This window comes from Eublepharis macularius, chromosome 1 (assembly GCF_028583425.1).
Source record: "Eublepharis macularius isolate TG4126 chromosome 1, MPM_Emac_v1.0, whole genome shotgun sequence".
NCBI lineage: Eukaryota > Metazoa > Chordata > Lepidosauria > Squamata > Eublepharidae > Eublepharis > Eublepharis macularius.
In genome coordinates this window covers 95,340,875-95,366,719 of record NC_072790.1, presented here as the reverse complement: position 1 = coordinate 95,366,719, position 25,845 = coordinate 95,340,875, and the positions used below count along the sequence as shown (strand labels likewise).

General features: G+C 38.9%; 1 protein-coding gene across 3 annotated transcripts in view; it reads left to right on the top strand.

The window, feature by feature from the left end:
- The window catches only part of BVES (blood vessel epicardial substance), a 66,820-nt gene extending 45,123 nt beyond the window's left edge, over window positions 1–21,697 (top strand). For all 3 annotated transcript variants that reach the window (XM_054976723.1, XM_054976716.1, XM_054976709.1), the window contains 7 exons: window positions 205–438; window positions 1,652–1,776; window positions 7,483–7,670; window positions 10,419–10,527; window positions 12,888–13,055; window positions 13,975–14,116; window positions 19,405–21,697. In XM_054976723.1, the coding sequence (XP_054832698.1) occupies window positions 205–438; window positions 1,652–1,776; window positions 7,483–7,670; window positions 10,419–10,527; window positions 12,888–13,055; window positions 13,975–14,116; window positions 19,405–19,517 (1,079 nt within the window). In that variant the 3' untranslated portion in view covers window positions 19,518–21,697. The remainder of the gene's footprint in view (window positions 1–204; window positions 439–1,651; window positions 1,777–7,482; window positions 7,671–10,418; window positions 10,528–12,887; window positions 13,056–13,974; window positions 14,117–19,404) is intronic.
- Window positions 21,698–25,845: the final 4,148 nt, after the last annotated feature.

Genomic DNA, 25,845 nt, shown 5'->3' with positions numbered 1-25,845 from the left:
TATAAATCAAAATTAAATTAAAAATATAAAACTGTATATACACAAGGGCATTCTTTCACAGTATTAAATGTAAGAATGTTTAACTGTATCTGACCTAAAGATTTATATCGCAGATACTTTTGGATTTGTTGTCAAATAAAACTGCTACAAGTTTGAAACTTAATTTTTCCTTGTTTCTTATCTAATTTTTCAATTTTTTAACAGGTGACTTTAAGATGAACCCTTCACAAGCCAGTTCAATCACAGTGACCCCTCTGAGTTTTTCTCTTGACTTCAGAAATGCCACTACTGTGCCTTTGAATGAAACTGTGTGTGAAAACTGGAGAGAGATTCACCATCTGGTTTTTCATATGGCTAATATTTGTTTTGCCATTGGATTAGTTATTCCAACCACTTTTAATCTTCATATGATTGTCTTACGAGCCATGCTAACAATAGGTAGGCCAAGTAATGTATTTCTCTTGACCTAGATCCAGAGGAATTAGCTGTGTTAGTCTGCAGTAGCAAAATAGAAAAGAGTCAAGTAGCATCTTTAACACTAACCATCTTTACTTTAGCATAAGCTTTTGAGAACCACAGCTCTCTTCATCAGATGTATCTGATGAAGAGAGCTGTGGTTCTCAAAAGCTTATGCTACAGTAAAGTTGGTTAGTCTTAATCGTGCAACTGGACTCTTTTCTCTCTTGACAGTTTACTAGAGTACATAGTTCTTTTAGGGGTATCTAAAAGTTTGTTTGCTTAATAGTTTTTTTCTGTCTTACTAAAAATATTGGAATAATACACAGTGGTTAAGTGGTTCAGCTGTGAATCAGCACTCTACTGGTTTGAATCCCACTACTGCCGTGAGCTCAGGAGGTAACCTTGGGTAAGCCACTCCTCTCAGCCCCAGCTCCCCAGATGTATTCTGGGGATGATAATAACACTAACTTGTTCACCGCTCTGGGTGAGGCACTAATCTGTCTAGAAGAGCAGTATGTAAGTTCAGTTGTTATTGTTGTTGTTGTTATTCATGTCACATCAGAAGCTTCTTTTAAAACTTTTCATATTTCGAAAAGTTATGAGTATAGAGTAAGGGAAGTACAAGTATGAGTATAGAATAAGAGAAGATAGCATGCACAGTTAGGTTCATTCATATCCTTCGCGGTCATGCCCACTTTGGACATGGAGGGAAGTATGAACAAACTTCAGCTCCTGCCTTTAGTGTAATATGTAGTGTGTCCATATTATGGTTTATGTACCCTTGCTCCATCTTCTAAGGGAAGAGGTCTCTCAGAACTTTATAAATAGTTATGATTTTGTTGCACTCTGTGTTGCATGTATGAATGGATTGTGCAAACATTTCACCGCTACTCCTACAGAAGGGCTGTGGATGAGCAAAATCATTGTTTTTAAATGGAGATTGTTATATTGCACTGATGTTGATGGTAGAAGGAAATGAACAAAGCAATCCTATGTGGAATTACACCCTTCTATTGAAGTTAATGAACTTAAGAAAGGTGTAGTTCCTCTTCAAATGTAAAACATTCAATTGTAAAAGGAACTTTTTATTATATCCCCTAACTGGGATGTGAGTGGGTGAGAAACTAGTTGTAGCCTTCTGTTTTATGTGTGTGTACAAGTCATCTTTTGAGATACAACTTTATTTTGGCAGGATGTGCACTTTTTATCATCTGGGCAACACTTTTCCGCTGTGCCTTGGATATACTAGTCTGGAATATAGTATTCCTGCTTGTCAACCTTCTTCATTTTATATATTTGGTATACAAGAAAAGACCGGTATGTACATTTGTCAATGAACAACTTATTACAAAGTTGCTGTACTTCTTGACTTTGCTTCTAAGGAGGTTGTCGGCAAAGCATAAGCTTAGTTTAACCTGAGTAACGGATAACAAACATCCCACTCAGGGGCGGAGTGGGCATTATGACCACTGGGACTTCTCCTGATGGGCAGATGGCCTCCCCCCACCTTTAAAAAAAAAGAATCAGCCCCCAGTGCAACTATTGCTTCCACATCACACATTATTCTTCTCCTTCCATGTTTTCATTAAGTATGAGACTGCATTAATCTTTGACCACTTTCACACATTATACAGAAAAGCTCACTTGAACCATTATTTGTATTTGTGACACAGTTCTTCCAGTCTACAAAAATAACCACAATAGGTACAATTTATAATGTAGTCCAACTGGTGATGAAGAAATTCCACAGGTAAGTAGAAGAAGAAACCAGTTCAATCATTCACCATTGTAATTTTGCTACCACTTGTTTCTTCTAGGTGTGGATATATATATTGACAACCAAGAATGTCCAGTGATATGGACTCAGAACAAGAAGGTCCCACTGGTCTAAAAGCTACATAACTGAGCCTACGGGCTTTGCCAGCTTGTAGAATCCTGTTTCGTCCAACAGTTCTAGAGCAGCTCTAGCCCGTTGGATTGTTGCACCAACTAGGTGATCATGAAAGAATAGACCATATGAGTATTTGGATGTCTATTATATTGTTATGAGCCTGTGAAGAAGTGTTGGACAAAACGGAATTCTACAAGCTGGCAAAGCTGAACTGGTTTCTTATTCTACTTACCTGTTGAACTTCTTCCTCACCAGTTGGACTACGTTATAAATTGTAACTATTGTGGATATTTTTGTATACTGGAAGGACTGTGGATTGATTATTCTTGTATTTATTACTGTAATTATTATGGTATTTATTGGAATGGTTGTTTATTCATAACACTTGGAGCAGTTTGCACTTTAATAATTTATATTTATAAAAAATTAAAAATATTGTTAAAAATTGTATATTATTTGTGCTTGTACATAGATTAGTTGATTTCTTCCAGAAGGGTTCCCCCTGTTGGTTTCTAGTTATTTATTCATTAGCCACTACACAAAACTTAAAAAAATAAAGCAGTTACTTCACACAGGCTTAATAATAAGATACATTATGAGGGAACAAAGAAGGAAGTTCAGTTGGAAAAAAAGGGGTGAATAAATATGTCTGAAGGATATTGCTGAGTATAATAACTTGTAGGTATAGCCGTGATAATCTTTTGAACCAAAAATGAACAGGAGCCTTGTAACTGAATGACTAGCAAAATTGCATTCTGGCATAAACTTTTCTTTTGTATACTAGCCAAAAATCTGTCTAGATTTTAATTTTAAATAATTATACCCCTCTGTGCTTTCTTAACACTATTTTTAAAAACAATCTACATAAAATGACAGCATGGTGAGGATGCACCATCTGAAGAATTGAACTCTAGTCCTGAAAAGCTTACAGTGAAATCAAATTTTGTTAGGCTGTAAGATGCCACAGAACTCCTGTTAATGGTTTCAGTGCCACATTTTATAACTCCAGTGCTAGCGCCGCTTCCCAACATGCAGTCCAGGATATGCTGTCGTTAAGGGGACACTGAAGCTTCCAGTCATGCCCAGCTGACCACCACTCAGAAGTCTCAAATTTCTGTGTTCACAGCTGCCTGTTTTTAGACGGTGAAATGGCTTTCAGATGGCCATCCTTCTACCTGCCTGTTCGAAAGCCTTAACAAATTCTCTCTCGCTTTCTAATGTGATTATTATTTATCATTGCAGAACATATTTATTGCAAAACTAAAATATTAGGGTATAGATAGTTAATCTAGTGGAAAATAGTTAATCCAGTGAAGTTAAATTTTAAACAAAAAAGGGAATAATAACATGTTAGAGAAACCATTTTCCTAGCCATCATACAAAATGGTCACATTCTCAGCCTTTTCTTATTTCTTTCTTCTTGAACTATTCATATGCCCATTTCTCTCCTGAGCATCTCCTGGGCATTCTTCTGATTTAATCTGTTTTATCCGAGGAAAATCAGAATTTGGATTTTCAGAGATTTAAAATTGTGCATTGATGCTTTGCCAATGCAGTGACAATGTTTTTTTCTTTAAGTTTTCCTTGATTTTGCCTAAATTATCCTCTTGTGGCACCAAAGACTTTTTTCTAATGGCTAGTTGCAATACCAGATTGTGTGGCATACACAGACCCTATGTGTACTATATATGGAAATGCACATATCTCCTTTACCAGTTTATTTTTTTACTACAAAGAAGCCATCTTACTCTGCTTCTGCATGTATTTATCAAACAACTCTTCCTTAACAACTGTTCATAATTAGGTACAGTACAAACCACACTATGGAAAGAGTTGTGCATAACATTTTTGCTTTAAAGGCGCAAAGGAGAGGGAACAACTGGGATGTGGTCTATTTTAATCAGCCAGTAACATCCTGTGTAGATGAAGAGCAGCATGAAAGTTGATTTCTCCCCTCAGTTTTTATTGTAGATATATAAAGTGATGATAGAAATACTGAACAGAACAAAGGAGAACAATATCTTTTGAAAGAGCAATTCTCTTTTAAGCCCTCAGTATCATTCACCATCTCTTTTTATAACAGAATGCACAATGCTGTTGTATTAATAAAAATAGTTTCTTGTCTTGGCTTCCATCTTGTTTATAACAAAGAAATGACCTAAAGCAGCCCCCCCCCCCCCCAAGCAGCATTTTTCTTCCTGCAAGCATCTTTGAATTCTGACACAGGGAAGCGGAGCCAAATGCAAAATGTTAGGCGGTATAGCTGTGCATAATTCTGATAGTAGGCCTTAAACATTTCAGGCAGAAGCTTTTTTAATGGAATGCCTTTTAAAAATTAAGACGTTTAACATTGTTCAAAAATATTTTCTTGCACAGACACAAAATATGTATACATATTGAAAAAGTCAAGAAACCCTCGTCTGGCAGTATCTCATGATTTCGTGAGCACTGAACACACTTATGCATAGGGAAAAAATGCTGCTTCTCCTAGCTATCCCTTTACATGAGCCTTTGTCTCATTAGCCAAGCCATTTTTAACTTGCACTATTACTTGTAACAATAACAGGTGGTGCCGAAGAGCTGCATGTGTATGAAGGAGAGACCCTGGCCAGATTTTGATAGGAATATAAATGATTTTTGAAAATTGAACAAAATTTGGTGTAGTGATGTTATGATCAACTTCCATCTGAATTATAAAAATACATTAAAACTGGGAAGATCTGATAACTTAAATAGAAGTTCCAGTTAGGTACATTTAAGTATGTTTAGCCAGAATCAAGTCCCTCTGAATTTTTAAGAATATTACTCTATTTTTTTTCATTTTAAAAATTTTTATTGGATGGGTCATTATACAAATATAAAAACATACACAGTTAACTTTCCATCATATTGTAATACCCCCCTCCCCCCCCCCTTTTCTGTTGACTTCCGACAGTTTTCCATTCCCTTTATTACCTCTTAAATAAAAATCAAGTCCCTCTGAATTTTTAAGAATATCACTCTGCTGTTTGTACAGGTAAAGTACTACACATAAAGCCACTCATACTTATAATCAAAAAGAGTCCAGTAGCACCTTTAAGACTAACCAATTTTATTGTAGCATAAGCTTTCGAGAATCAAAGTTCTCTTCGTCAGATGCATGGAGGGCAAAAGGAAACTGGTCAGATATAGAGGAGGAAAGGGGAGGGCGGAGTAGATGCAAACAGCTCCTTCTGATGAGATGCAAACTGCTCCTTCTGATATGGAGATCAGTTTGCTTCTGTTAAGGAAATCAGTTACCTCTGATAATGAGATAACCATTCATAGTCCCTATTCAGTCCCAGCTTGACAGAGTCAAATTTACATATGAATTCCAATTCAGCAGCTTCCCGTTGGATTTTGTTTTTGAAAGGTTTCTGTTGGACTACAGTGACCTTTAAGTCTTTGATGGAATGTCCTGGTAGATTGAAGTGTTCTCCCACTAGTTTCTGGACGTTGCCATTTCTAATGTCAGATTTGTGTCCATTTATTCTTTTGCGTAGAGGTTGGCTGGTTTGTCCAATGTACAGAGCAGATGGACATTGTTGGCACATGAGGGCATATATCACATTGGAGGATGAGCAGCTGTAAGAGCCAGAGACAGTGTAGTTGATGCCATTGGGTCCTGTAATTGTATTCCCTGGGTAGATATAAGGGCAGAGCTGGCATCTGGGTCTGTTGCAGGGCCTGGTACCTGTGCTGGTGACTCTGCTAGCCGATTCATGATTGTAAGTGAGAAGTTGTTTAAGGTTGGGGGGCTGTCTGTAGGCAAGGAGAGGTCTTCCACCCAGGGCTTCTGAGAGAGAGGTATCATTTTCCAGGATGGGTTGTAGCTCACTGATGATACGTTGGATGGGTTTGAGCTGGGAACTATAGGTGACAACCAGTGGTGTTTGTCCTGGAGCAGGCTGTTTCTGGGTACTAGTCTGGCCCTGTTGATTTATTTCCTCACTTCATTTGGCGGGTACTGTAGCCTGCTCCAGGACAAACCTAAAAGAACTAACAACAGAACAGGCAGCTTAATTAGGAAGAATTCATTCTCCAAAGTGGTATCTTTTTCTTGTTTGTCTTTAATTTTGCCTCTACTATGCATCCTATATTTATTTTCTGGTGCTCAGGCATTTCCTGTTTTTGCACTTATATCCACCCACTTCCTTGTCTTTTGCAAGCCTAATTGATCTCTGCTCAATCTGCCTATGTTTTCAGATAGACTAGGACAGAGTGTCCTGGCTAGCAGTTGTATTGATGCAGAAAGACTTCCAGATTTCAGCCAGCACTCTCGCCCTCTTTCCTGTTTTGATGCATAAATGAGTGGAGAATGTTAGTCAGATACTGTTTTCTTTGTGATAGATTACCTCTTGCATAGCTTTTCTAACATTATCAGGTCAAATTTTGTTAAGTTATTAAAGACAAAAGACCCCCTACTTAGCAAATATATCACACTTCTATGGGCATAGTTTTATTTGAAAGCAAGCCCCACTGTGTTTGCTCCAAAGTAAATGAGCACAGGACTGCAGCCATATATTATCTTGTTACAACAGTCTTGAAAGGTAAATAATATCTACATGTTGCTGGAGAGATGAGACTGAGGCCAAGAAAACATAGCTTAAGGCCACCTGTATTGGGGAATTTCTAATTTTTTCCCCTTTGCCTCTAGAGTTACAACGTAACTAACATCACTCCCTTACATTAGCTCTACATTATGCCAGGTAGGCAGAGCTGCTATGAGAGAAGGAGAATTTTGCACTATTTATTAGATCTAATTATGTTTTGTACTTGCACGAGTGATTACATTGGAATAATTCTGTTTTCAGCTGTGAATATATTAAAGTAATCATTTAAATTTCTGACTTAAATATAATTCTTAAACCAGAAATTCTGTGTGTTTCCATTTACATGTAATACTGCAATCTGTTGTCAAAAGCAAAGTTGTTTTATATATGCTGATGGGGACAATTTTCTGATAATTTAAATTAGTGTTCATTGACCATTCTATTATATTAAGTGATTAATGATTTTTTCCATATATTTGTGTGTTCGGTAAACAGCATATTTTTTGCAACTAAAATGACTTTCCTGTAACCTATCTGTAACTCTTAAAAATTCTGTTGCAGATAAAGATAGATAAAGAGCTCAATAGTCTGTATAAGCGAATGTTTGAACCACTCCATGTGCCTCCAGAGCAGTTCCAGAGATTGACTGGGCAGTTCTGCAATATTCAGATGCTAAAAACAGGTCAAGCATATGCTGCAGAGGATAAAACATCAGTAGATGATCGATTAAGCATTCTGCTAAAAGGAAAGTATGTGCCTGAAAGAATTTGAACAGGAATTTTTCTTTTTTGTAGCTTAATTGTATAGTGGAAAAATCAATGCCAATACTGAAAGAGGTTGCAGTATACAGTAACTTTGCACCCCTTTCTTTAAATATGTTTTATTTTTGCCTTTCTGGCCATGCAATTACATTAACATCTTAATTTAATGAGTTTGGTTTGCATGTATCTCAAGATTAAAATAGGTGCTAGTCAGACCATCATTGTTGATACATCCTGAGTTGTGTACCCCCTCCCCCCAAAACAGCTCAATTTGGATCTGGGTATCAGGCATACCATTTGGATCATATTCTCTAATCTTGTTTGGTAGGGTTAGAGAACCCAAAATTTATCTTGCCATTATTCCTTACGGGGGAAACTATCTGGGGGAGCTGGGGGGGGGCATTTTTAAAGCAATCTCCACCAAATTTGTAGGGATCTTACTCCTTCCTATCCTCTGAAGACACCGCAGGTTTCAGAAAGATTAGACCCAGGAGTCCAGTTCTATGGGCCCCTGAACAAGGTGCCCCCAGCCACTTTCCATTGTTTCCTATAGGGGACATATTTTTAAGGCTTTCCAGGCAAAGAGAAACTTTCAGCAAAGCAACCTTTGGCCAAAAGCCAGACCCAATGCAAATCCCACTCCCAATGCAAGCTGAACTAACAAAGCCCAACAGAACCAAACTACAGCAAGGAAACCAATGTCAAACCAGAGAACCACAAACTGAGGTGGGGGGAGGGGGAGGCTTGCAAGACAAGCCTTAGACTTTAAAAGGTGGCTGGTGGCAACTTGAAGGGCTCTTTTGGAGCTTAGGTGAGGGTGGAGGTGGAATGGGATGGAATCCACAGCCTTTGCCTCATGGAGAAAAACAGGAAGCAGCAGCAGAGGTGGAGCTGCAGCAAGGGGTGGAGCAGCAGCATCTCGAAGTGGCTTGAAGCACTGCCAATGCAAGTTCATTGGCAGGAGAGTGGCACGAGGCTGGGAGAGGAGCCATCTGGGAACATAAGGAGCCATGAGGGCATGGGCTGAGGGAGGTGGTCTTGCTTCCCCCTGCCCCCATTCTTGGGGGGGGGAGCCAGCCTGCAGCAGTGTTTGCTGGATTAAACTGAATAAACTCAGCTTAATCTGGCCCATTATTATCCAGGTTCTCGGAATTGATCTGGAGTCCTGTATTTTGAACCAAGATAACTTGATTTTGCCAGATCAGGATATATCCACCAACTTGACTGGTAAACAACTGGTGGATCGCACACCCCTATTCCATGTGCATAGCCTAGGTGTGTTGTCTCAAAGCTGAACTGGAAAGGTGGCTGACACAACTCAACAGTATCTTATAAATCATTCCTTCAGATTGGGAAGAATTTTCATCTTAATTCCTAGACTCGTGAGAAGTGATAGGGAAGAAAAGCATTCTGCACAGAATTCTTTCTTTCTTGCATGTTTCAAGGCCTTGTCCTAATATTGAAAACTGATTGCCATTAATTTAGAAATCATTATCTTTACAGATATCCTACTAATTGGAAATCAGACTAATGCAACAGTTACTTTTAAGTGAACTGTATGCATAAACAAGTCTTTGCTTGGAGTGTGTTGCTAGCTGTACTGTCCCTTTAAAATTTCCTTTTGTTTCTTTTTGCTTCCTAGTCTCTTCACAGATCCATTTTGAATTATCAGCTCTTACTGGAGAGGAGGAGAACTGTTTCTCACTTTGTATTCAGCAGAACCATTGATCTATCTTTAGTTTTATTTCATGTTATAATTGTGCTATAACATACGTATAAGTACAGCGTCTTAGGCTACTATGCTGCAAAACAGTATCTAAGGCACATGCCTTTCTAGGGGAACAAGAACTGGTTAATTTTCCATTGATTCAGTAAAACTGGGAAGTTGTAAATGAGGATTTAATTTGGCTGCAAATAAAAGAACAAAAAAAATTGCAGAGAGAAGCAGAAACTTTGAATGGGACTTTGTCCATTAGTAGGATTTGGCCCATGAAGATGGATTTTTTCCAGTAGGTGTTACATTGTGTATTGTGTGGCACCACCATTTCAATTCAGTGTTTAGCTGACTATTGAAGAGTTCTCCTTCAGAAGCATTCAGTAGCCCTGGTGTGACTCTTGCTTGATTCTTGTAATCCAGAGTTGTCTCATCCCAGATTTGTACCAGTCACTATTCCCTGCATAATTTAATGCTGCTTGAATTCTCTCTTTTCTTTAATGAATATGGGGCACTAAAATCAGAGGCTAGGCATAAAATGAAAAATCAATATTTGTGAGATTTAGAATCTTGAAAGCACAACTGGATCTCTGCTTGCTTGCTTTCTCTACTCCCTTATTGTGAAGAAATTCCCCATACTATTGTCTTTTGAGGCCTGTTCACGCTGCAGAATCATTAGCTTTTGTCAAGATTTATTGACCAGCTTCTAAACTATGCTTAGCAGCAGTGACATCAGTTCAGGTATGATGAATTATGGTTATATGTAAAAGGGCAAGGAAAAACAATTTGGCACTTGGGAGAAGCATACAATCCCAGAGCATTTTCTTTAGGTCTGTGAGGGAGCTGTTTCACTGAAGAATACCAGAATTTGTTTTAGAAAGAGTCGGGCTCACTTGTAAATAATCTTACGGCAAAGCCTCATGTTCATTGGCCCTAAGTTATGTTTCTTCATTAATAATTACATTAAAGCATAAATTTGATTGATATATTTCACTTTTTTAATTAAACATCTCTGTCATCAGAATGAAGGTCTCCTATCGAGGGCATTTCCTGCATAATATTTACCCCTGTGCCTTTATAGATTCTCCTGAATTTCGATCAACCCAAATGAATCGGGGTGAGAAGTTTCAGGTATGGTATTATTCTGTTGGGCATGAATTTTAAAAGGAGCAAGATTTATTGAAGAGAAAAGCATGTGGCATCATAAAATGTAATGTACAGAAGTGAATTAATTGCCTTCCCTATCTCTTTTTAGATAGCTTAGTTTAAAATTTAATGTTGGTACATAAAATGTCATGTACAAGATTTTGGTTTTCTGGTTGATATATTTTAACAACTTATAAGCACCAACACCTTGAAAAACTATTTTAATAAACAGTCAAATATATCTGCTATGGTGTAGTTAATTTAAAGTCTAGTATACTCGAAAGTAGATATTTTAGGACTATTACTACCTTTTCCTCCCATATTTTAAAACGCTTTTGTACTTGTTTTGCTATTTAAGAAAGTGCTGTTGTACTTGAAAACAACCAAACATCTTGTGGCATCTTGAAGACTAATACATTTTTTAATTTATTTTTTTTAATAGCCCACTACTTTAGTTGCTGAGAAAATGGGCAAAAATAAAAGTTTAATATGGCTAAAAATGTATTTAAGGTGCCACAAGGTATTGTTTGCTTATAACTTGGTTAATCTTTTTGAAAATCGGTTTTGGCACAGTATTGCTGGTTTTCTACCAGGATTAAATTTAGAAGAGATCTCACACGTGAATACTATTCTGCTTTCTGTCAGTCCTGAAGGATCCAGCAGTTGTCTTCCAAGTTGTCTTGTCAGAAACATTGAGAATGGGATCTAATATGAATTATTCTGAAGTACAGATAATAGAAATAGTGGGGGATTTTTTTACATGGAAGCAAAGAAATGGACTTGGTTTTTGTTGGAGTTTGTGAGTAAGCAGGGAGATTGAAGGGGTGGCTAGGAATTCAAGGTAGAGCAACTTGAAGCAGTGACAGATAATGGCATTTGTTTCTTTTTCGGAGAGTTGAAGGGATTTTGAGAAAGATTACTGCTTGTGATATGTATACTCATCCCAGTTTGACCTTTGACAAGCAAATTGGACATGTTTTTGTATTGTGTTAATGTTTTGTGAAACAAAAGACAGGCATGTACACTATGGGAAGTGAGGACCCAACTAGTGAAAACTAGTGTACAAGAAAGGGAACCCAGATGGCTGAAAGAATTCAGAATGGTTTAAGGAACAGAGAATGGAGGAGATAGAGAACTGAGCTGTGAGGAAAATTTGTTCTTGTTTGCAAGCCTCATATAGGGGGAAGACAGAGTCCTCACAAGGGATCTTTAATGGTAAAAGGTTAGGGTGTTAAATGGTTCCCCAAAAGATACTCAAGAAGGCTAGCTAAATTTCATATTTTGGTTTGCACTGACCACCAAATCTTGGGCTGCAGACCTTGAGTGATTTTTTAAATTTCTAGTGTGAATATTGTAGTGGCTATTTGATAGTAAAGAAAGAAGGCTGCGACGGGGTCTAAAATTATTGGTTGATGTAATATGTTCCAGTCAAAGACTGGGCTTAATTCCAAAAAGCGGTAGTTGTCAAGATAAATTCAGCTCTGTGCTTGAAGAGAGTTATTGGATACCTGTGTTGTTCCCAATTAGTTCTCCTCTTTGGGCATTGATTTGTTCTGTGCTGAGATGAAAAAACAAAACATAATTTTAATGGAGTAATACCAAGTAATCTGTCTGGCTGAACAATTTAAACTGCCACAAAGGAAGTATTGGACAGAACACAGGGACTGAACCACATGTTTGGATTTACAATTTTAATGGCACACACTGCTATAACCACCAAACCTTTCTTTGAGCAGAGATCTCTAGCATATCAAATACTTAGCTTTTATTTAAATCAGTTTTTTTCCTCACTGAATAATGGTTCTCTTTTTTGACTGTTAAGTATCCTGACATCGAAAAAGATATAAAATTGAAAAATCTGCACACAGTAACTGAAATGTTGCTTATATATTAACCATATGGCCTCCCTGCATTACCTTCTTTCTGGAAGTATTGTGTTCATAATTCACTTCCTACCAAGATTGCTTATTGTTTCTTTTTCTGCAGAGTTTTTTTTTTTGTTGTATGCTGGTGCCATCTGCTGGATGTAAGCTTGTCATAGCCCTTCTGAATAAACCAAAGCAACTGACTTGCATGTATAAACTGGTTCTTACACCTAGATTGTTATTTAAGTAAAGTCAAGGTGGTTTTAAGCAATGACTTATCAAAGTTCCAAAAAGTTGTCAGAAGACTTTTTTATTCCTTGCTGTTTGATGGAAAATTTAGAAAACCCAAATATAAAGCTCATTATGTATTGGATTGTCGACATTGTGTTTCATAGGACAAACTACTGAACATCCAAATGAACTCTGTTGTGGTCACTGGCATCCATCAAGGCAGGGCTAACTATGAATTTTTTTCCATAGGTCTCCATTACTGCTGATGATAACTGTAAATTCTTGTGCTGGTCCAGAGAGAGACTTACATTTTTTCTGGAATCTGAGCCATTTCTCTTTGAAATATTTAAGTATCTCATTGGAAAAGATATTACAAACAAGTTGTACTCATTGAATGATCCAACCCTAAATGATAAAGTGAGTATGTTCTTTGTGCTGTCTTACATACTGTGCAGCTATTATGTAGGTGAGTGCTGTTGTGCTCACTTCTTAAAAATGAACCTTCCTTTATGGGATTATCTGTTAATTGAGTGTTCTGGGTATGAGCTGTTTTCATTTTTAAGCAGCATAAAATGTCACTGCAGAGTAGCAAGGTCAGAAAGCTTCTATCAAAGCAAAGTAAGGAGTGCTGTCTTGCTTTACAGGGTGATGCAATGCAGGATAAGTCAAGTTTTATGAAATATAACTTTCTCGTCATCTGGAGAAACTTTAGACTTGGAAATTGAATGAAGAAGCATGAAACACAAATTTCCAAGATGAGATATTCTTTCCCCCAAACTCCAAGTACAGTCCTTGGCATAATACATACTTCTGGATAGTTTCGTAGGTTCTAGTACCTGCGGAAGTATGTAAAGTGTTTGAGAGAAACATATGCTTTAGTGTTTGAGTTTACTTCCTTCCTCAAGGGTATGAGGGAATAATAAATGCTTATCTATTTCTAACAAAGTTGTAAGGACACCCAGGTTCCACATCCTGCCACTGAAGTTTACTTGGTGGCCTTCGGCCAGTCATTCTCAATCCACCTTACCTCACAGGGTTGTTGTGAGAATTAAATTAGAAGAGGGAAGAATGGTTTAAGCTGCATTAGGTCCCTCTTTGGGGTGAGGGAGTGGGATATAAATAATACCCCCAACAATCAGTAAGTGATTGGAGGCAGTGGATTCCAAAATGTTAAATCCTGGCGACAAACAGTAAAGACTGTCTCTCAGAAACATTTGGCTAGAAATGTAATGCTAAACTAGGCAGGTCTAGTTGGTTTGATCTAGCGTTGCTGTTCTTATGTTCATTCAAGATTGTATTAATGATAAACAGTTCAATATAACTTGCTTCTCTACAGGCATCCCAAAAAATGGATCAGCAACCTAGTCTATGTTCACAGCTGTCCGTGATGCAAATGAGAAACAGCATGGCTAGCTCAAGTGACAGTGAAGATGGCTTGCAGCACTTTCTCCGTGGCACTTCCACTGGTTCCTCACTCCGTGAGTCATTAAAATGTTTTCCAAGTACTACTATCGTCCCTGCTGGTGGCAAAACAACTGTTAGTATTGCTCCTCCTGTCGAGTTCAGATTCAGTTTTGAGTGCCTACCAAGCATTATATATTTTTTAATATTAACGTATGTGTGTTGTTCTGTGTCAGTTTGTTTCAGTAGCCTTGAGGTTAGATTGCTGTAATGTGTTCTGTGTGGGGTTGCCCTTGAAAACAACCCAGAAACTGCAGCTAGTCCAAAATGAGACATGTCATCTGTTACCTGTTGCTGGGTGATGGGACCCTTCTATTCTGAAGTCCCTTCACTGGCTGCCAGTTAATTTCTGGGTCGAATCCAAGGTGTTGGTGCTCACTTTTAAAGCCCTTCATGTTCTGAGGCCCACATCTCCCTGTGTGTTCTGTGTCAGCTCTGATTTTCCCAGCAAGGTCTATTATACCTCCATCCCATTGTCTCAGGCACATTGTGCAGCTATCTGAGCACAAGTATGCCTCTGGAACAGCCTCCTGGAAGAGGCCAGTGGTCTCCTACTCCTTTGGCTTTCTGGCAAGGCTGCAAAACAGAGTTGTTCTGGAAGGCTTTCAGGGCAGTCGGAGCCTGGGCAAAAGGGGATGACCCTGCTGATTAGGGCATATGATGTCCTAGTTTTAACTTTTTTAATGGTTGGTTTTATGACATTGTTTATATTGTTTTACATTGTTGTTATTTGCCTAAGGTCCCAAGGTGCCTAGTCTAAGAAAATAAATAAAAGTGTTTTATAATATAAAGCAGAGAATAATCATGGGCAGTACTTCCATGCCTATTTACTGGCTCTCCTTGCAAGATGATTGTAACATCAGTCAGTGATTTCCTTGAATGCAAAGGCCATAGCAGCTCCATGTCCACAGACCAGAACTTTTGTATTATCTTGCAACAACTGTTGTAACCCGCCCTGAGCCTGCCTGTGAGGAGGACGGGATAGAAGTTTAATAAAATAAATAAATAATAAGTTAAAAATAAATAATTTATCTAATAATTCACTAAAAACACAGACATACAAAACACCAGAGACCAGTAAGAGTTATTGGTTTATGCCAAACAGAACAGAATAAATGTTGTACTGCATGAGTTCTTTACATATACTGGAGTCCTTTCCATGTCAGTCTATATAGGAATGTGAGCTGCCAGTTAGCCACAGCAAATTCTCTTACGTTTGGAGAACTTGGTCTTCAAAGTTCATGAAAATCTATATCCAGCTACTCATCAATCACATTGTTTTCTTAAATGAATGTGTGTTAAAGCTTTATTAAACTTCTGGAATAAAAGACAAATCATATTTATTACTAAGGCTTAAACTAATAAAAATCTCTGTTCAATGTTTGTTAATGTAAATCTGACTGTCTGCTTTTATGTTAAGGAAATAACCAGCAAGAGTTCTATAATACTTGTGGCGTGAGTCGTTTACAGCATGATGTTTTCTGTTGATAGTGTCCCATATTAACCCAACATTCTCAAAAAAGGTACTCAGTGGATCACTTTTTAAAATTTTCTTAAGTGAATTATTGCACAGTTTAAGATGAAATGATTAACATGCAAGCCCAATCTTTGCTTTAAGGATCAGAATAATTTAAACTAATATTTGAGTCAGTGACACCTTAGAGACCAACAGGAGTTTCAGGGTATAAGCTTGATTCTTGAAAGCTTATACCCTGAAAATCTTGTTGGTCTCTGAGATGCTACTGGACTTAAATCCTGCTGTTTTCCTGCAAACCAACATGGCTACCTATCTGAAACTACTAATATTAAATTTTGTTGTATTTCCAAAACACAATTGAAGAGGAGTGTTATTGGTGTAGATTAATGTCATATATTGCTATTATCTTAGAGTTTATTTCATAATGTTTTTCTGTATTGCAATTGTTTAGAATATCCAAGGAAGGATGTCTCTTAAATAGGTCTTTCTGTGGTGTCTCCATGTGACTTTGGACATTATGAAATCATGAAAAAGAAGTGCTAATACCTTTCACTTCTGCCTCCTATATTTCAGTGTACAACCTAAAATGAATTTTGGTATCTCCCACCGCAGTAAAGTGCTTAGTCTTTTAATATGAAGATTTCTCATATGTATTACACTGGGGGAGATTGCACTGTACTTTGCTTTAAAATAGGCACGTGCTATTGGGTACTAATCTTTGTAAAATTCCACTTTAGATTACTTGGTTGAGAACTTCTTCACTGACTGGATATTATTGGTTTTATTATTTATCGTGCAGACCTAAACATACAAACCTGGAAACAAATGCCAATGAAAACAGTTGGACTTGTTTCCAAATGAGGGCATAATCTGTATCCTGGGAGCAGCCGGTAGAGTGTCCTATGCAAGCAAACCCATAAAATCCTCTTGCGTTTACTTTGTACAGCCTGTTTCTCTCTAGGTTTTCAGTGCATGGCTTACTCACTACAGTTTCATCAAGAGCCTTACAGTATGATGCTCAGCAGTTATTCCAGTCTAAGTTCATTGAAATCAATGGACGTAGCATGGAGTAATTGTGTATAGGCTTGCATTGCAAAGTAGCTTTGGTTCTGCACCCTTCAACGGGATCCTGATATCTGTATATGAGGTATAGGAGCCATTGATCATTACCATGAACCCAACAAGGTTGCTGTGCAGTGGTGCTAGCCTGGTTGCTGCTAGAGAAGAGAACTGAGGAAGATCCTGCTGTGTTGTTGCAGCACAAAGGAAAAAACAGATGGCCACTCCCCTCCAATTGCAGGTACAACAAGGGACCAAGTCCATGGGAAGCAAACTACAATACTCAGCAATAAATGTACAAATATTTTTTAAATTTAGCCCTGGGACCGGTGAATCAGCTCACCAGACCTAGACCAGTCATACTTGTTTATTTTTGTAATTTGGAATATTTTACTTTTTGTAAGTTGCTTTGGATCCCTCTTGAAGGTGGGGATAGCCTAAAAATGATAAAATAAATATATAAAGCCAAGATCATGGAAGGGAAAGGTTCAGTAAACTCCCTACAGGATTCCCTGTCATGGGTGAGGGTGCAAAGCTGCTCATTACAGAAGTGTATTGATCATACTATGGATTTTCACATAATGCACATTTTTGTTTCCTGCCATAGTAGAAGCCATCAAATGTAGAATGTCTCTTTCCCTTGCTAGCCAGATTCAGACCTCTGCCGGAACTTTAATACATCTGTGTCAAGTACTCTGAAGCACAGACTTAATTTAGTGGAGAGATACTTCTCCCATCATCTTACATTCATGCTACGGATAGAAAAAGTTAGATATTTTAATAACATTTCAGATGCTGTGGACCAAGAGGTACAGGTGCTTCACCCCTCTCCGTATCACCTGAAGCCAAACTTTCCCATTTATCAAGTCATCAGTTCATAGTTTCAGTACAGCTGGCATTGAGCATGTGTTGCAATACAAAAAAATCAAAGGGAAATGCCTGTTCATTCAGCTTATGTAAAATGAGCATCTGTTTTGTATAAATATTTTCTCAAAAGGAAATACCAACTTTCTACAAGAAATATCACACTGTTTTAGTCATCCATGTCATGCTGTTAATCATGCAGTTCTCCTAGGCCTGCATGTATATAAAACTTCAGACTGTATGTATGTGTGTCAGCCAGCCAGCCAGCCAGCCAGCCTGCCTTTATTGGCATCAGTCGGCACAATGTACACAATACAAAAAAACATAGCAAACCAAAGTTACTTCTGGAAGCACTCCTGACAGAATTTTGTAGCCGTATAGAGAAACATTCCTACATTACATGGTATGTACGTGTGGCAGAATGAGATGATGGAATTCTGAAGTGTTTTAAGGAGGTTGCAGGTAGACATGACCCCCCCCCCTTTATACTTCCCCACAGGCTAAGTCCCTGCAAATAAAAAAATAAGTTCTAGCCTAGCTTTATTCATGTTATTTTTCTATTTACTTGGAATTAGAGAAATTTTTAAAATTCAGTTTTTCATATACTATTTTAAATTGTACAGTCCGTTTGGCTAGCTCAAACCACTGTGCATGTAGATAACAGGTGTGTTAATATATTTCCTAACTATGGTTCCAGGTTGAAAAAACAGCATCTGATGCAACCAGCTACTGGGTTTATCTGTATGCAGGCTCTCCCTGGACCTGTTCCTCTTCCTGAGAGGAAGTGTCAGAGAGTGAGTTCAGTAAGGTTGCAAGTAGGGGGAAATGCTGCTGTTCATCTTGGCCAGGTGCACCAAGAAGGATAATGACTTGTGCAAGCAAACTCAGGGCTAGTGCCATTTCCTATCCAGCCGAAAAAGACTCCTGTGAACACAACAAATGTGCAGCAGTAAAACTAGACAAGCTATTTATCTTTCATTGCATAAAAGTTTCCAAAAAAGCACAGTTTGGGCCCGAGCGGAAATGTAAGTAGTGTACTTGTGAGCTGCTGTTATTTGATCATTTTTCATGCTGAAAAGCCACATGCCTCCAGAAAGGACCAAACTATCCTATTGCAACTTGATTTAGCACTGAAAATGGATTGCATCCACCTTGATCTCTACTATATTTGTCTGTACTTTTAAAAAGACAATGACTTGTATTCTGCCACTTCACTTATATAAGTGAAGCCTCTGCACATATCTGAATGCAGCTGCACTCGCTGAATAAAGTTGTACAAAAGAACCCAGTGACTTAATGCTTGGTGATATTCCCCAATGAAGCAATGAGTAGAATAGCATTTGCTGCAGAGTAAAACTTCCAGAGAACTTCACAGGCCTGTAAAGTCATGGTCTTCAGTAGACAAATGAAAACCACTGTGTTTCAGCCAATCCGTAGATATTAAATGTTATCCACTCCTTTTGGCATGATAATTAGGGCTGATATATTAGTGATGCTTTTTATTTCCTCATTTGTGAATTTTATTTGTGACATTTTATTGGAGAGTTTTAAAAGCCAAGCTGTACGTTACACTCTTCGATAAACTATCAATTTCACTGTTTTTTTTTTTAAATAAAGAAAGGGGATGTGATGCAATTGAAGCCATAGTCTTGTACCAAGTCTCTGCAGCAGTGTCACTAAAAGTGGAGACAGTTGTTGAAACTACACTGTAGGTGGCACTAGTAATTACTTGTTGAATCTTTTGCATCTAAAGTTTCCTTTAAGTATAGATGGTAAATCAACAAATGTTATGTGAAACATCTCTGTTCTTAAAACACAGGGATTTTAATAGTTTTGTATGATTGCTGTGGGGTTTCGTTTGAGGTTTTACAAGCTGATCTCTTGCTGTGTCTTTTAAATTGGCAGGTCAACCATCTCCTTACTTAAGAACATCACCAAAAATGAAACCAATAGAAGAAAATGTTGAAGATGATGTCTTTGAACCCTCATCCACCATGAAACCTAAAGCGCATCAGTGATAGCTCTGCACAGAATTTCGGTGAATGGCAGGAAGATCATCACCATGGCTGTTGGAAAGACCTCTAATGAGGTTATCAAAGCTGATAACTTTACTTTCAAAGGTATTTTCCACAGAATACCCAAGGCAGACCTTTTCTAAATGTGTCTGGAAACTAGTCCCATTGGTTTCAGTGGGATGTACTTCCCCATAGATACCCTCCATCCAGGATCTCCTCTTTACTTTGATTAGCAGAGTTCCTCATCTGCATGTGCTGTGGTAGCCCTCTTGACCAAAGTGAATGGAAGAGTCTTTGTAGGCTTGATAGCTTCATTTCTACATCAAAGTATCCACAACAAATATTGAATGGGGGACAAGTGTATGTGGCATGGAAGTTTTCATCAAGGTGTCAAGGACTTCCCTTTTAAATTTCATCAAACAAATTGAATGGGAGGGGGGAGTCTTAAACCAGCTCATGGCACTTCAGGGTTGCAACTATATTAATTGTGTTTTCTGCAGTGGCTAAGATCTGGGATTGCAATGGGGGAAGGGTTATGTCTGCTGCAGCAGCAGCCTTTGCAAACTATCCTGCTTCCCTGCCTAGCGTTCTGCCACCACTAATCATCTGTTAGGTGACGGATAAAGGGAAAGGAGAGCCTGGGCTGAGTCCACAGATCTTCCCTTGGTCTTCCAAACAGACGATTAAGCAAAGACAAAACTGATTATTTGTTACGCAGCCTGCCACAGTCACCCTGAAGGAAGAACACAGGCTTGCTCTCTTCCTCTTTTGTGCCGATGGTAGCGGTAATGTTAGAACAGAAGCACATTTTAAATCAAGGATCACTAAATGGATTTAAGGCATGTAATATTTCAGTCAGAAACTGTAGCTACGTTTGCTTCATCCCTAAAATTACAGTATGAATAAACTAACAAAGTTGTAGTTCAAATAAGTGGTGTTTAGACCTTGGATACAATAAGCTACTTAGCAAATTTAAACCTACAATAAAGATGCAGGGGAATCCTGTGCATGTATACTCAGAAGTAAGCCCTACTTTGGTCTATGGGGTTTGTTTGCCTAGGATTTAATCAAGCAATTAAAGCAGTGGGGGTGCACCATTGGTCTCAAGACAATGCAAATTATGGGCTAGATCTACCAGATCATTTCTGCAGATGGAAGGGTTTCTGTCCATGAAGTGTGACTTCCTTCCCTTCTCACACTGAAGCCTGAACTATTTTCCAAAATCTTGCTTCTGGGCCTCAAAAACAGCATTGGAGTGGGTTGGATAGGCATTAGGGCTCAACCAGAGAGGGGGATAAGAAGATCAGGCAGGAATTCTCCTATTTGTGAATCCATTTTTAGTGGATCGAAGCCTGTAACTACTGGTGTACAAACAGGCAGATAACCTTTTTGGACTTTTTAAATGTGTTGTTTTATAAGAACTATCCTTCCATTGCTAGCATTGACTGAGGCTTTAAAGAAGCACAGGTTGCTTGGCAGAAAATGGTAAATCACATTCTACATCATAAATGCTGATGGAAAACTGGACACAGTTCCTTTGATTTCCTCTTGCACATGTAATATAGAAATTAATGGAATTTGAAAATATTTAAACAGTTATGACATGAACCAATGAAAACAGCTGTCTCTGACACAGCTGATTCAGAAAACAAACAATGTGCACATCTTTTATGGGACTTGCACTGAAAAGTGTTTTTTAAGAGACTGGGATTTGGGGGTATTAGGCCTCTCTAAAAAGAACTACTAATTTATGTAAATAGTTTTTTTAAGCTACTTACAGTAGAAGCTTTTGAAAACTATGCAGTTTAGCTCTGATATGAGCACTTTTTTTTTGTTTTTTTAACCCCCCCCCCCCCGTAGTCTTCAGGAGCAGCCTTACTAACACTTGTAGGTGTTTTGCTGATTAAACAAAGGAGAATTACACCTTTGCTAAGCAACATTTGTGGAAGCACTGCTTTCTGTCATAATTGTATGTCTCTGGAATATGAATGTGTATGGACTGAATCACCCGAAGTGGCTTAAAAGAACAGTAACAAGTTGAGTACGGTCCAAAAACAATGAAGTTATGTGCCACATCTATTGGGTAAAACTTATGTTAAGTGTTTTTTTTAATAACATATATATCAGAAGGATACATTTAGTGTTTTTGAACAATAAAACTTCTATGGCACACTAGAAAGTGACACTTTTTCATGTTTGCATTTCCTGGTTGCTCATTCATCAGCCATCTTGTGCTAAACGCTACCTGCTTGGTTGCATCTTCCTACTGTTGGGTACCGGGGAATAGGCTAATGATTTTGTTTAAGCACTAACTCCTGGTTTGAGCCTGATTTTCTTGATTTTACAAGTTATCAAGAAAATACGATCACTTCCACAGAGAGCTCTGGCTCTGCCTCGCCTCCTGAATTGCCGTGGTTCTTTTGGGGGTTTCTGCACAACATTGTCATCTGGTCATGACAGATTCTCTTTAGGCTTCTCTTTAGGTTTGTGGGAAGTGTGGGTTGGGAAGGTGTCATTCTCCCCTCCCCACTTTAGTGGGGTTTTAAAAAAATATTGGTAGTTGCTTTATTTTATAGTGTTAACATGCTATAGTGGTATTTTATAGTGTTAACACAAACTACCAGTTTAAAAAACTTGGCAAAAACCCTGAAAACCTGTGGGATGAGGAGGGGAGAAATGGTAAGAGCAAGGGGAAAGACTAGGGAATCACCTCCATGAGGAGACTCCCAGCTCCCCTGAATGCCTTTGTATTTTCAGCAGTAATGAGATCAAACCAGGGAATCAACCTCACCCCCCATGAGGAAGTGATGTTAGTGGTGGGATATACCCACATAGGTAAGTCCTGGTAGATATTCTTCAGCTATAGCTCAAAAGTCTGTGTGTTATTCCCTGGAATTAGAAGATTTGGTGATCTGCAGTATTGTTTTAAATGTTTTTAGGAGTGAAAAATCTAAAAAAATGTTTTGGAAAATGGGGGGGGGGGGAATAGTAACTGAAAGAAGTGATCAGGGCCCAAGCTGCTTGCTGCCTAAAGGTATAATGGCAGCACCAAAAACCTAGTGATTCTGAAGCCACCAAAATGGTCTGTAGGACTTGGTCTCAAATATAGCCAGGACTAAAACTATTTATACTCTTAAAATGTAGTAAAATTCTTGTGTTCATTCTACTGCTTTACAAGTAGCCAATAAAATAGTTATGGTATAATGGTTTTGAGTGGATAGCCATGTTCGTCTGTAGTAGAAGAGCAAGATTTGGGTCCAGTAGCACCTATAGACCCACTAGATTTCCAGGGTGGGATCTTTTGAGACATAAGCGGCTGTTTCTAAGTACATGGAAGAAGAATCTATTGTTGAGAAGTAATCATTGCAAAAATAGTGAACATACTAATAAGTGTATTTTTATTATATTTTCCAACTGGGTATTTGCAAGCCAGTTTGTGAGAACTTCATAATAAGAAGCATTATGAAGTTCTCACAAACTGGCTTGCAAAAACCTAAATGCCTGAATACATAATGAAGAAATGTTTCTGGAAAATAAATAAGAGAGAAAAAATTGCACTTGAACATATCTAAGATGTTTTCAGTAGAAAAGAGCAAGAGTCCAGTAGCACCTATAAGACTAACAAAATTTGTGGTAGGGTATGAGCCTTCAAGAGTCACAGCTCACTTTTTCAAGGTGTTTTCCCCTGACTATAAATTTAACTACAGGGAGCCTCAGTTTCCTAATTGTTTGAGCACATTGTTTGAATCCAAGGGTTTCATTTCAATCTTACCGTTCCTCCAAAGAGTTTGGTGCACCAGTCTGGATCTGCTTCTTTTGAGCCTTCTGTGGGGCAAGGTTTATTGTGGGGATGGAAGGTTTTGCCATTAGCAGAGTATAGGATCCAGTTCAGAGTTTTCGCCTCACAACTGCCAGTAACATATGAAAGATTGCCAACTTTATCAGGAAAGCTAAAGTTGGTGTAAGGATGAGAAAATCAGCACATGAAGGATTTCTCACATGTGAAGGGAAGGAAACTTCTGAACGTCCAGGAATCTCAACAGAATATATGATGGCTGCCCTAGAAGTGAATAGGTTAGGCTGCATGACTATCCAAAAGGCTGGGTCAGTTTACTGGCTTTCCCATCTCCAAACTCGGAACTCAAGATCCTACTTGATCAACAAATCACAGAACAATGCAAAGGGCTAAGCAGCTGGTACTAAATGGGAACTGATTTTTGCACTTCAGGGCATCTCAGATGTTTTAGAAACACAAACTTGTGATTAGAATTTTCAGCAAAATACCATCCGGTTATCTTAATTGACTGCACTTTGGCATCTGATGTTGATTCTTAGATTTCCCCCTTAGAGATTAATAATATATTAAGACCACATCCTGGTTTCCTGTGCAAAGTACTCTTGGGAAAGGAATTCCCCTTCATCCTCTGTAGTAAAATGTGATGCAAAAAAGCCACTTCAGCATTGCAGCTCAGCCATGATTTCCCCAGCTGCTTACCACCAAAAATGCGTGTTAGGCTGTTGCTTTTCTGAAGTTTACCATGGAAAAATAAACACGATTCACACTGTTCTGCTCTAGAGCTCCATGGCTATCAACCCAACAACATGTTCCCTGGTTCTGAAGGACCATGCACATCAGGGGTGCACACTTCATTGTACAATGCAGGCTTGTACACAACATGTTATTCAGTGGCATTAAATAATGCATTTTACAAACATAGGGCTCCTAGTGAGTACATGCATAAATATTTGTTATCTAGAATCTCATTACATCTTATTTAAATGGCATATTGTAATAATGCCATGCCATCTGGTGGCACATTTAATTTCATGCTGTATTGCTAAATATGGACATGATCCAAAAAGTCTTTCCACTGAAATCACTGGGATACTTGTGCCAAGCTTCCTGCAGAAACAGGAACAGGTTAATGAACTCTAGAACTCTATTCCTCATTCTGCATGCGTGAAGCAGGCCTTTTATTCATAAGACTTACTCGTGTAGCCAAACTCATTAAGAAGCTGGGTGTTGTGTACTGGGCCGAGCAAGGCCTCTAAAGTAGTTACTGTATTGATTGTAATGCACTATACTGTGTTGAGCTTGAGGTTCAGTCAAGGCTCCCAAAGCCTGCATTCTCATTGGTCCATAATCCCTGCAATATCACTGGTTACTTTCTCATGACAGCAGCCAATCGGTCCTCTATAATAAAGACCAATCAGTGGCCTGTCTACTTCAAACAGTGTATATAGTTTATGCAGATGATGGTATTCTAAAATATGTATTCTCATTGGCTATCAGTTATTCTGGGGGTGGAGCTGCTGTATATATATTGAGGACTTCTGTTCAGTCTGTCAGTGTGTGTTGTGTTCCTGCTAAATAAAGAGCTATTGAATCACCTCGTGTCTGAACCCACTATTTAACACTGGCGACGAGGATGGGATCTCTGATTGGGTATGCAGCCCCAATACCAGAGCGATATCACTAACAAGGTGCTTGGGTAGGCAGCCCCAAGACCTAAGCTGAAATCTTAAGCGTGAGGAATTGTCACCTCCACCATCCGACATACGCTCGCGTCGTCCAGAAGGCAGACATGGCCGCTAAGGGCCACTTCGAACCGTTTGACTCAACAGCCGAGGACTGGGAATCCTACATTACCCGCTTCGACTTCTACCTTGAGGCGAACAAGATTGAAGACACAGATCTCGCGAGAGCAACGTTCTTCAGCGTGTGTGGGCGTTCCACGTTTGATATAGCACGGGCACTAGTGGCGCCAGCCCAGCTTCAAACTACAGCGTTCAACACAATAAAAAACAGACTCAAGGAGCACTTCTCACCACAGCCATCTGAGATAGCCTGCAGACATGCGTTCTACAGCCGAGACCAGGCGCAAGGTGAATCGATAGCGGCATTTGTCACAGCCCTCCGACAGGCAGCCAGACAATGTAACTTCCCTGACCTTGAGATGGCACTACGTGATCGCCTGGTGTGTGGCCTTCGTGATGAGAAGCTACAGCGCCGGCTTTTCACGCAGAAGAACCTCGACTTCCAAACAGCATTCAAAGAAGCACTAGCAGCTGAAGCAGCAGACCAGTCCACCCGGGAGGTGCGACGTTGGCGGAGTCCAGACCTGCCCCTGAACGAGGAACCAGTCCACTATGGGGATTTTGACAGTGGCTCTGAGGAAGAAGACGGTGTGCACAGATTCCATGCAGTGCAAGCCCAGCACTCTGAGAGACAGCCATACTACGGTTCCCCTTGTTTTAGTTGTGGGGGAGACCACGAAAGAAGGAAATGCCGGTTCCGGGATGCCAACTGCCGGGCATGCGGAAAGAAGGG